The sequence below is a fragment of the Vipera berus genome (assembly GCF_964194415.1).
Source record: "Vipera berus genome assembly, chromosome: 5".
NCBI classification, from domain to species: domain Eukaryota; kingdom Metazoa; phylum Chordata; class Lepidosauria; order Squamata; family Viperidae; genus Vipera; species Vipera berus.
In genome coordinates this window covers 43931945-43944939 of record NC_138207.1, presented here as the reverse complement: position 1 = coordinate 43944939, position 12995 = coordinate 43931945, and the positions used below count along the sequence as shown (strand labels likewise).

The 12995-nt window shown below is 35.9% G+C and overlaps 1 protein-coding gene across 3 annotated transcripts in view; it reads right to left on the bottom strand.

Moving 5' to 3' along the window:
* The window catches only part of UGGT1 (UDP-glucose glycoprotein glucosyltransferase 1), a 55083-nt gene that overhangs the window by 15080 nt on the left and 27008 nt on the right, over positions 1-12995 (bottom strand). For 2 of the 3 annotated variants that reach the window (XM_081329852.1, XM_081329853.1), the window contains exons 21-30: positions 10911-10934; positions 10335-10429; positions 8610-8816; positions 8305-8436; positions 6636-6766; positions 5227-5322; positions 4763-4865; positions 3582-3661; positions 2630-2819; positions 1156-1314 (exon numbers count right to left, since the gene is read on the bottom strand). In XM_081329852.1, coding sequence (XP_081185978.1) covers positions 1156-1314; positions 2630-2819; positions 3582-3661; positions 4763-4865; positions 5227-5322; positions 6636-6766; positions 8305-8436; positions 8610-8816; positions 10335-10429; positions 10911-10934 — 1217 coding nt within the window. The remainder of the gene's footprint in view (positions 1-1155; positions 1315-2629; positions 2820-3581; positions 3662-4762; positions 4866-5226; positions 5323-6635; positions 6767-8304; positions 8437-8609; positions 8817-10334; positions 10430-10910; positions 10935-12995) is intronic. The other variant, XM_081329854.1, reaches the window with a different exon arrangement.

Below are 12995 nucleotides of genomic sequence, written 5' to 3'. Positions count from 1 at the left end.
AGAATTACAGGATTTTCATAAAATGTCGAGGATCATTTTAAAAATTACACGATTTACGAATATTATCCTATTAAGGTGACCAGTTGAGAACATATATATATATTTATAGCTCACTTTTTTCTTATCGTATTAACCTCTTTAAACTGGATCATTCCTACCATATTAACATTAAAATTATAATTTGTAATGCAAGTTGGCATTCTTATTTGATACAACCAAGCAAATAAAATTGTTGTATTTTTTATTGTTTTTATTATTATTTATATATTGATGTTCCAGTCACTTAAGGAAGATGGTGGGCTGTAAATACTTTTTAAGATATAATACCAAATGCATATACCAAATGGATACCTATCAACTGTTAGACTGAATCATGAATCCTAACACACTTATTTTATAGATAGATGATGTTATCCATTCAGTCGTGTCCGACTCTTGACAATTCTTTAGACAAAGTCTATTCACATCTTCCATTCTTGTACTGCTTTGAGTTGTTCTATGCTCTGGTTGGTGCCAGCTTTGATGGTGACCCCCTACCATGTTCTTTGGCAGCCTGCTTTCCTTTTACCGCTAACTCTTCCAAATACAATTGCTTTTTCCAGTGAATTTATAGATACTTATTCAAATATGAAGTCTGTCGTTCCCAAGATCTCAAGAAAGTATCAGTTATTCTCACCCAGACTTTAAAAAAACAAAAACAAAAACTAAGGATGCTGGTTGTGTTCATTTACTATTTTGAATTGTATTTTGTTATTAGATTATTTTTCTCTATGTTATGACTGCAAACTGCTTTTAAAAAAATCAACTTCCAAAAAATCTTAAATTGCCTAATAATGCTTAACGCTTAACTCAACCTAGCCTGTAGTTTGTTTATGTTTCTGGCTGAGCAAAAGCCACAATAAGAACTTTTGTGAAAGTCAAGAGGCGTGGGATTTTTTCTCTCTCTTTACATGATTAATTCCCTAGAAATAAAAAATGGCATCTGTTTGCATACAAGATATAAGGTGAACTATTGGATATTCTGAATATTGGATTCCAGAAAATATCTTGCTTGCTTTTATAAAACAGTCTGTCATATGCATGGCCAATTAAACATTTACAAATCTATTTCACAAAGCATTCTACTTAACGTCAGTAAGATGGTCAGTCACTTACTAAATTGGCCATGACAATGGTGTCAACTACAACAGGGTTTGTTGATGTTCCAAGAGTGAACTGAAGGCCTCTGGGAGGCTGCCCTGTAGTGATATCATAACAGTGCCCTTCCAAAAGGAGGTGTTCTAATTCATACTCGGCTGCCACTACGCTCTCAACCTGTGTAGAAAGAAATAACCACTAGTTTAGCATTCAAAAGCTTAAATAATTAAAAACAATGATCTGCATCAAGAAGCTACAGCTGAAGTTGGAAAAGTACGATAAAATAATTCTATCTTACAATTTTAGATAATGCGGTATTCCAGCCTTGATAGCTGCAGCAAAGGAAGACTACTCTTCTGTTAGATTTGTACCCAGAAATATGTACCCCAAATATTCACAACTCAGCATTGCAAGAAATAATGCGGTATTCCAGCCTTGATAGCTGCAGCAAAGGAAGACTACTCTTCTGTTAGATTTGTACCCAGAAATATGTACCCCAAATATTCACAACTCAGCATTGCAAGAAAACATCTACCACTAAGAGAGGTACAGATATTTTTATTTATTTTATATGACACCCAGCTCACCTGGAGGCAACTCTAACGTGACACATGCTATGTTCTGTTGTAATATTAATACAGGTTTTTTCTATTCTAGATTCTGCAACCATCTTACTAAGACAGCCTTACACAAGTATGTACTCTTCAGAGATACTGGAGCTTACAATACCTCAAATTCCCAGCAAGTGGGATTAATAATTTGCCAGGTAAACAGTTTTGGAACTTGCAATGCCAATTCATTTGGGGAGTACAAAGTTGGAATAATTGTTCTGGAAAATGCTCCAAGAGACCCTACCTACAAAGGTAGTTTTTGCTGAATGACCAGTCACAAGGCACTTGAAAACTGGCTCACAATTATGATGGGTCGCAGCACTCTGCAATCATATGATCTCCATTTTCTGTCTACATTGTAGGCTTCCAACAAGAAAAGTCCATGTGGAACTGGCAGGAGGTCATAAATGGAGATCATGTGACAGCGAGATACTGCAACCATGCAGGATTTGATTAACAATTGTGCCAGCCACAACTGCTGTCATAAATGGACACAATCATGTGATATTGACTTTACAACTGACTTGCTTAAAATGGCGTTGCTGGTCCCAATTACCATTCTTAAGTTGATTTAACAATTAGCATTCATAGTTTGCCAGCTTCACTTTTCTTCTTGCTATTTAACATCAAAGCATAAAAAAACTGATTGAAAAGCCTATTCTATAATAGAGAAATCAAACTCCTTGAAACAAAAATCAGCATATATTATTGGAAGATAAAAGCAAATAAATTATAGGCATCTTAACCTCCAAATCATCATGACTGCAGTACAGATTTTAATCTTCAATTAGTTGACTAACAGGTTTTAGCTGCAAGCTTTATTTTCCAAATGGAATACTTCTATCCTTCTCTAAAACTTGAATACATATTAATAAATTTACCTCGTCCAAATAAATGTTGTCAAGATCATATGATGTTCTTACTGACTCCACCATCCAGCTCTCTGGAGTATTTAGATTCAGAGTAAATAATGGAGATTGAGGCATATCCAGGAATTTGGCAAGTGGTCCAGGAATAAGATGTTTTTCTGCTGTAAAAGTAATTTCTGGCTCCAGAACGTAGCGATAAAAGCTTAGAGGTAAAGATGACAAATATTTAATGTTTTAGTATTAAACATTTGTTCTTTTGCTGGTTGCTTGCAAGACATTTCATTACCAGACTAGATAATCTCTTCATTTTAGAAGGGAGTAGGATTTGTTCTCTGTTTATATGGGGTGACATGATAGCAGTGTTCCAATATCTCAGGGGTTTCCACAAAGAAGAGGGAGTCAAGCTATTCTTCAAAGCACCCTGAAGGCAGGACAAGAAGAAATGGATGGAAACTAATCAAAGAGAAGCTACCTCAAACTAAGGAGAAATTTCCTGACAATTAGAACAATTAAGCAGTGAAACAACCTGCCTCCAGAAGTTGTGAATGCTCCAACACTGGAAGTTTTTATGAAGAGGCTGGACAGCCATTTGTCTGAAATGGTATAGGGTTTCTTGCCTGAGCAGGGGTTGGCCTAGATGACCTCGAAGGTCCCTTCCAACTTAATTATTGTTGTTGTTGTTATATACAGTAGCTTGCCCTGTTAGTGTTGGTGGGGGTGGGGTATTGTTTTCTCCTTGGTAGTTCCTTCATTGGGCTGTTGTTTATTGCTTGATTCTCTAATGTTAATTCTGGTGTTTGGATCAACACCAGACAATGAAAACAAAAATAAAATCAATAAACTTAAATAATAAAAATAAAATTAATAACTAGTTGCAGCCTGCAGTTTTCAAACATTAGTATTAAAAAGCACAGTAATCATAACACTTTATCAGTATTACTATATTCTGTTGCATTTGAGTCACCTTTTCAGAGGCATGTCGGAGAGTTTGGATTGACAGTTCATAAAAACTCTGAGATTCATATTTATGAGTTTGTTCAATACCTAAATCAAGGGAAAAAGACACATAAATCTAAATGCAACTAAAGTACAAACTTCTTGCAACTTTTTCCTCTTTTCATATCCCTAATGTTCTGTCTACTAGCTCGTTAACATTGAAATGCACTCATCATTACAGGATCACTGTAAAGTTATTAATCTGCAAATTATATTACATATATAGCAAACATAAGAAAGGTTAAAACTTAGTTACTTGATAAATCAAAGTCCTGTCCAAATGCGTTCAATTTAATTCATATCTCTTATCTTTGTGGGCTGTGCAAATCCCTTGAAAGAAACACTGTGCAACATAAAGGAGCACATTTGAATCTCTAAAACAGCCTCACATCTTTTTAAGTTCATACAGCTGTTTCTTAAATGAATTCCTGTCTCCATATGCAATTGCATGCTCAGGCTCTCCTCCTTGCTTCCCCCTCCCCTCAGTTAAGTGAAGCAGATGTGCAGGGGAGAATAGATTCTGGCTTAAAACACAGAAAAAAGTCAAATCTGGAGGAAAGTACATCTGTTTTAATTTTTTTAAATTTAATAAAGCACTTTTTTCAAAGGATTTGTACAGGTCATTAATTATGTATTTCAGCAGTTTCCATATTAATACATAATGCTTTTAAATCTAACATCGTAGGTCTCTTTTGTTTAAAGCAGGGGTGTCAAAGTGCCGGCCCGTGGGCCAGACGCGTCACAAGGAAACTGCACCCACCCCATTGCCAGCAATGGGGAAAAAGCTCCAATACATCACGCAATGGCACGTGATGTCACGAGTTTGACATGTCTGGTTTAAAGCTTTACAAGTGTGTTCTTAAGAGTTATTATTACTCACAATAAGCTAAGAAAAGGCAAGATAATTGTATATTTTGCATGTTAAGGGTGAATTCTTTTACAAGATGTTTCACACATTGCTTATAAAATGAGAAGCTTATTTCCTCTGCTGATCAAAGAAGGAACATCCATAACTCACCAAAATATTTCAAACAGTTTTCAGTTATCAATGTAATAATAATAATAATAATAATAATAATAATAATAATAATAATAATAATAATAATAATAATGATGATGATGATGATGATTGCAATAATAATTTCACACCATAAGCAGTGGAGCAAGTCTTTGTGCCTCTCTAGTGGCAGGATCAACAATAGCCACAACATCAAAATATATTTCTCCCTCTTTTGGTCTCAACTTAATTGCACTAGAAAAAGAAAAAAGAAAAAGAAACTACAGTACGTGTAATCTTGATTTTTATTTTAGTCTATGACAGAAAAATCAGCAAGTCTAAAACATTTATGAATTCTGTTTTTAGAACAGAATTAATGAGTTAATTAGTTAGTGGATTATATGTACTCAGTTAATGAGTCAACTCATCTGTACATATAATCCATTACTATTTTATCTTTTAAATACTTCCTTAACACTTTTTGAAGAAAATATGCATGGAAATTCTAATGAATGAAATCTTTTCAGGATTATTTATATGTTATAGAACCTGAATGCATGTTATTCTTGGCAGACAGACAAGACCAATTAAGAACCACTCTTACAGTTTATTTTACCTGTATCTATCCTCAAAGAATTGGTATTCAATCCTGGCTTCTCCCTTTGGTTGAGCAGACAGAAGAGCATCCACCTTCATGACAAGGTCACTTGCACTGAGGAAAGAGAAAAAGACCATCCTGCCAATGTTTTCTTCCAATGTAATTTTCGTTAAAAAGGTCACTTGATGAGATGTAGTAACAAAAAAAAAAACAAAAACAAACCATAAGTGCTGCTTTTGTAAATGATAAAACAATCTATGTATGAAATCCAGTGGCAGTAAATGCAAGCAAACTGGCTGTTTCTCTTTGCTTGCTTAGAAGAGAGATATCTATTTCATTTCCCTCGCTCTGACGACTGGCTTGGGAGGGGCACACAGGGATACTGGAGGATGGAAGGACCAGAAGAAGGATGAAGCCATTAGAATGCAAATTAAAAAATCAACTTAAGGCAACCAGAAAACTACAAGGCAAAGGGGGAATAAGAGATGAGACTCATTCTGTGAACAGTGAAGTTGGTTTTTATATGCTTTTCAAAAAGAAGCAATGTAGAGGTAATCCTCAACTTACAACCATTCATTTAGTGTCATTCAAAGTTACAACAGCACTGAAAAGTGACTTATGACCGGTTTTCACATGACTGTTGCAGCAGCATCCCCATGGTCACGTGATTAAAATTGGGCACTTGGCAACTGGAATGTCTTTATGACTATGATCACTGTCCCAGGGTCATGTGATCACCATTTTTAACCCCCTTAGCTGCCAAAGTCAACGGGAAAGCCAGATGCACTTAGCAACTGCTTGATTCACTTAAGAACTGCAGTGATTTGCTTAGCAACTGTGGCAAAAAAGGTTGTAAAATGGGGCAAAACTCACTTAACAACTGTCTTGCTTAGCAACAGAAATTTTGGGCTCAATTGTGGACATAAGTCAAGGACTACCTGCATCATGTTTTATACTATCTGCTCATGTACCTTATTATAAAATAAAACCTTATTATAAAATATAATAAATGTTATAAAACCTTATTATAAAATAAGGTTTAAATATTTTCAGTCAAGTGTTCTTCTAAATACTATGACTGGGAGACAAACTGTAAAAAATGTAAATAAAAGTAACAGAATCAATGTAAGTTAAAATCTTATGATACAGTCTCTTTACATTTAAAATCACCTGTATTTTAAAGATATTTCTGTATCTGCAAAATAAACTTAGAATATACCATGCTTTTTCCGCCTAATAAGCCCTGGTTTTGCCAAAGACCTTATTCTTCTCTTTTTAATACACAACTGCCAAATACCATTATATGGATGGAGGGGGGCACGATATAGGAAGAATGTTTCTTATATATTCCATAAACACTGAAACCACCAACATTCTTCAGTGAAGAATTCCACTTCCTTTCCAAAACCTACTCAATTTTTACTTACAGATCTTCTTCCACTCCTAACTGTTGTACATGAGATTTTATTTTCTGACCAGATGTCTTTATAATAATATTTTCTAGCAAGTGGAAGTCATCCTGGTTAAAAAGCTCCCCAGCTTCCAATGGACCAATAATCTGAAATGAAGATGAAATGGTATGATCAACATGCACAGTATTTTAATATGCATTACCATTGGGAATATAATACATATACAATACCTTTGCAAAGCTTTTTTTTTGAATGGTAAAAAAATGGCAATATTTCATTTAGATCAGTATCAGTACTACCCTGCCATATCAGATGATTTCATATGAAACGGGACCATTCTGATTATGTCACCAAAGCATAAGAATATTCTCTTTCAAGATATTTGTTCAGTTTCTCTCAGTATTAGGGCTCATTGATATTGAGTTGTACCAGCTTTTGCTGCCTGCAGGATCAATATGCTGCTTGATTATTTGATGCAATGGTTTTATTTTGGTTTGGTCACTACTGTTATTAACTACCTTGGTAGTCCTTCACGATAGTTACGAACAAACAAATACTTCTACATTGATTGCTTACTGTACACCATTGCTAGTAAAAAATACGGAAACATTTCATTGCTATATGTTAAGATGTATTTTTAATACAGAACATCAAACAACAGTTAAAGAATGAAGCTGGGAACAGCAGAATAAATGAATCCTACAATAGCTTAATATAATACAAGCACTGGAAACAGTAAATTTAAACAGCTGTTAGTGTGGAAAATAGAGCAGTGGCATAAGTACAATGTAGCACAAAAAGAGAAAGTAAAATGCCTGGGAGAATAAGAGAGTTTTGTCTGGAATAGAAAATAATTGAGGGAGGACCAGGTATAAGGAGGGAGGGATATGCCTTCAGCTTTATAGCAGTCTATTAAGTTATTTCTGAGCAGATCTTAATATCACAAAGGATCTGTTTGGAGCAACTAGTTACGAAAGACAAAATATTCTCACATAAATGCTATTGTAAAGCCATCCTGAATAATCACCAACAAGTTGGATTTGGAACATATTACCACAGATTACAACACCACATTTGCCTATAAACGTTGGTCTGATTATTACACTCATGCAGGGAGAAGCAGATGATTGTTCTCCAATTTTGGGAGATCGGGTAAACCCAGAAGTGTTTTTTGGTATTAGTGGTGAAGAGCTTTAGAAGATCTTGACCACCTTCTAAAAATGTTAAAGACTTAATTCTTCCAAAGGATATTGGTTTCATAACATCTCGTTAGGTTTTGTATGTTTAATGGGTTTTAGATCTCTTGTTGTATTTCTATATTTCTGTATTTAATTTGTAAGTTGCCAAGAAACTATTATACTATGTGAGGTTAAATCTAATAAACAGATAAATAAATAATAATAGGCCATCAGAATTTCGAGTTCAGAGATAGATGATTCACAGTTGAAAAGCTATAAACATACACTGCAGCAAAGAATATACATAATAATTCCATTTTAGGAAGCCCATTTTATCTTTTCAGAATCCCCATAGGAGGACTTAAAAATATAGTCAGGAGTTTGATTTACATTAAAATGAATCCAAAATTAGCATTCTCTTGTGTAGAGGGGGAAAAAGTACCACATTAGGACCAAAGACATCTGCAAGTAAAGCACTGCTTGTTTTATAAATATAATTTGCTCACCCTTCCGTTGCTAATCACAGCTCTCTGTCCTTTCTTCAGTTTAAGAACATCCCTGCAGTACACAGCATGTGAAAGAATAAAATCCACTTCAGGAGCATCAAGAGCTGCTTTAAATGTATTGATTTCCATACCCTAAAATGGGGGGGGGGGGGAAGGGATATTTCATTAAAAGACAATGTGATGCATCTTATCCTGTCTGGTTACTTCAGAAGGAAGCTGGAATTTAGAAAGAATGTTGCTGTGTTTTGCTATTATTCCTGCTATGTTTCTAATCTTACAGTAAAAAGGCCATCTTCAACACTTACTCCAACAGCAAATTCTGTGATATCTGTTCCAGCCTCCAGCATCTTTGCATTCTCCTCCTTAAGTAATTTTGTGATAAAATTTTTGGCACTGTTTGATGTCTGTGTCTGCAAGGCTGCCCATATGGCCCTGGCAATAATTGTGGTTTCAGTTGCTGGGTCTTCGCTGGGATTGTTAATCACACCAATCCGGATAAAATTACTGGACTTCTACAGAAGAAAATGAATTGCAGATTAAATATGTGTTATTTTACAGTTCTTAAGTGAAAGAAAGAGCTGTGACAACCAGCAAATCAGCATTATTATTTTTTTAACAGAGATCACAAGCCAGTTTGGTATAGTGATTAAAATGCTGGCCCAGAAACTGGGAGACTGTGAATTGTGATGCCACCTTAAGAATGAAAATCAGCTGAGTGACTTTGGCAATTAAGCCTGGATTAGATTTCTACATCACTTGCACATCAGGGAACACCTGAGTCTGTCGTTCGGGGATGGTTGCAAAGGTGCAAAGTTGCATTTATATTTCTGCAAATGTTAACATTCTGCCTAGGGGGGGGGGGCTCAAGGAGAAAGTCAGATCAGCCAATCAAAAACATAGGACACGCACCTCCACACAACACACAGTTGGGATTTAGGAGATATGCCTATTTGCAGACATCTACAACCTGCGCTATTTATTTATTTAGTTTATTTTATTTATTTAATTTAATTTTTATACCGCCCTTCTCCCGAAGTACTCAGGGCGGTGTACAGGGCAATACAGTAAAATACAATATATAAAAATTTAAAAACATTAAATACAATAGCCCAATTTAATAAATTACAAAACGTTAAAATACCCCTAAACCCATCAGACCAGGCCGGCTTGTTCAAATAAATATGTTTTTAGGTCATGTCGGAAGGAGCGAAGGTCGGGAGCCGTCCGGAGCTCCACCGGTAAACGGTTCCACAGGTCTGGTGCGCCCACAGAGAATGCCCTCCCCCTGGGGGCCGCCAGTCGACACTCTTTCACCGACGGCACCCTAAGGAGGCCCTCTCTGTGGGAGCGCACTGGACGAAGGGAAGTTGATGCCGGCAGCAGATGTTCCCATAAGTAACCCGGACCCATGCCATTTAGGGCTTTATAGGTCATAACCAGCACCTTGAATCTTACCCGGAGGACAACTGGAAGCCAATGCAGCTCACGGAGTAGAGGTGTTACATGGGAGTATCGGGAAACTCCCACCACCACTCGCGCGGCTGCATTCTGCACCAGCTGGAGCCTCCGAGTAGTCCTCAAGGGCAGCCCCATGTAGAGAGCATTGCAGTAGTCCAAACGGGAGGTCACGAGTGCATGAGTGACTGTGCTATCCATCAACCCCTTCACAGCGTAGGTATGCAGCAAGACCTATGTGCAGTTGTGGGCAACTCTAAATCAAGCTTCATTCTTTCTCAGCCCAACTTATCTCAGCAAGACTATTGTTGTAGGGAAAATAGGAGGAATATTATGTATGTTCACTGCCTTGAGTTATTTATAAAAAAAGGATAAAAATCTAAAAAATAGTAAGAAGAAATGGCAGATTGAAGGCAGTTGTGAGAAATGGAGCCAATGAACATAGCAGAATGAAGAACCATTTGAAAATATAAAAGCCCAACAGTTTTTCTTATCTATCTTCAAAAATCAAACAAGTCGTAAAACTCAAGTCTTCCCCCACTCCTCGCTCTTTGATGAAGGTGTTAGTTGCATACTTGGTGTTTGATAGCATCGTATAATAGTTGTCTTCCAGATGGTTTATCAAAATCTCCAATGATCCAAAATGTCACTGGTCTGACAAAAGTATCATCTGCATAAGAAAAAGATAAAAGGAAGAAAATTGAACATGATCCTGTCATAATGCATAATGCACATGTTGGGCATATGCAGTGTGTAGAAAGCAATTTTTAGACAATATCAACATTATTGAACTATTAGTATTTATGAAAAATACTACTTATTTTAAATCAAGCCTATTTTGCAAATAATTAAAAATAAGCATGTGCATGTGATATCTTATGAAGTTATTATTCTAATGAAGTTATTATTAGACCACTAATTTCAGAATATTTTTAAAAAGCAATACTGTATAGAAAACCTGCAAGAAAGTTAATAGATCCATTTTTATATGAATACTATAAATTCAAATTGTTATTCAAAGATTTCTTAAAAACAATATGCAATGATTCATTCGCAATAAGTCCTAAGCCAGTAAGACTTAAAGACCCCTTAAAAGATTAAAATTAGTAATATAAGTGAGAGAGAGAAAAACAAACACTCAAGGTCATTACCATAAATTTCCTTGGAGGACATTCCTGACAAAAGTAAAACAGGAAAGAGTGGAAAAACATAAAATTAGTTGACAGAATTGACCTCATTAAATATCCAACAGCCATTGTAGGGCATATAGTACACTTATAACCAACTCAAATGCAAATCAACTAAGAATGACTTTGTTACTAGCAAATGGAAAATAAACCTCCGTATCTCAAAGCTGTATCATATCTGATCTGAAATCAGGTTGACATTTCATATTTCTTTCTTTACAATTATCTATCAGGTTCTTGTCACCTCGAATTCCACATACACCTCCCTAGCAGCACCATCTGACTTCTAAGGTCTGGTTTTTTTTAGATGCACTTCTGAACTCCTTTTACTAAAATTATTTTTCTCCTTCAGTAGGAAGAAAGACAGTAGCCTAAACTGCCCTTTTCTCCCAAAGAAAGCAAACAAAATTGTTGCCTTTCCTTTGCCAGAAATATTGGCCACAATTTGCAGGAATGTTTATCCCTAATGTTAAAAGAAGCTTCTTGCTTCAGGTGTTCTTCTATTAAACAATTATCTAGCGTGGAATCTGCAGCCCACCGTACTAGAGGCTTTCAGAGGTATAACTAGCCACCATATTTGATATTACTGTAAAAGTCTTTGAGAGGAACAAAATCATACATAGGGATGGTCCACTGTTTTAGCAAGGTTGACTCACTGATGTGACTAAAATAATTTCTGTAATGAAACCTAATCTGAAGCTAGCCAGTCAATTTCATGCTCTATTGGATGAGACTAGCTACCCCTCCAAAAATACAGTCCCATCATGTCTAAAGAGGTGTCTTACTCCTTTAATTAAACTTGAACTATTCCTTCCATAAATAAAACAGAGAGATTATTGGCCTAAGCTCGTTTCTACCGCAGAAGTAAGACAACATTTTGGAGTAACAACTCCCCAGTTCTCATCTATATTTTCAAACTTCCATTACTAAAACTCATTCAAGGAGTAAAAATAATAGAATAAGAGAGAAAAAGAGAAAGTTCAGGATACCCCATAATTTAAATGTTGTCCCCTAGACATTGGATGAAATGTTTTTAATATAGTTGCTAGTTAAAAATCTGGATCTCAAAGATGCTTTTTTCACGAGGCAACTGGACTTTGTGTTTCTTTGAAGATGTTTCGCTTTTCATCCAAGAAGCTTCTTCAGCTCTGACTGGATGAGGGGGGGGGGAATGGGAAGATTTATACTCCTGCAGAGAGCTGTTCATTTGCATTATTTTAGTGTTTATGAAGTTGTTGTTTTGTTTCCCCAATGTACAGATCTACATTGGGGGAAACGGAACAACAATGTATGGCACAACACAGGAGAACAAACCCATCAGGACAAGAGTCAGGAGTCCATCTGCACTTAAAACACAAAGGCCACTCTTTCGAAGACCGCAAACTTCACGTTTTGCACAGACAGAATGGCTGGTTTGAAAGAGGGGTCAAAGAGGCCATCTATGTCAAAATTAAACAGCCGTCTCTCAACAAAGGGATACGACATCATCTACCTCTAGTCTACAATATAATCCTTTCAACAGTTCCAAGAAGGCTCCACAGCCATTTGCACTACTCAGGTGACCCTGAAGACACAGATAAACTTCCATTAACAATTATCACTAAAAGAATGCAAATGAAAGCTGTCTGCAGGAGTATAAATCTTTCCATTCCCCACCATCCGGTCAGAGCTGAAGAAGCTTCTTGGATGAGAAGCAAAACGTGTTTTTTTTTTTAAAAAAACAAGAAAGTCCAGTTGCCTCATGAAAAAACATCTTTGGGATAACTATGACCTGAATGACTGAAAATCTCCATAGATATTTAAAAATCTGGATGGGCATATTAATTTAACTGAATTATTGAATTTCTTTACTACCTTTCCTCAAATGTTCAAGGTGATGTAGGAAACAGAATTAAATCAGAAACATCTCAGATACAAATATCAATGTAAATTATCAAATATTATATTACGGAAAGGAAAGGAAAGGAAAGGAAAGGAAAGGAAAGGAAAGGAAAGGAAAGGAAAGGAAAGGAAAGGAAAGGAAAGGAAAGGAAGTCATATAGCAGCAAT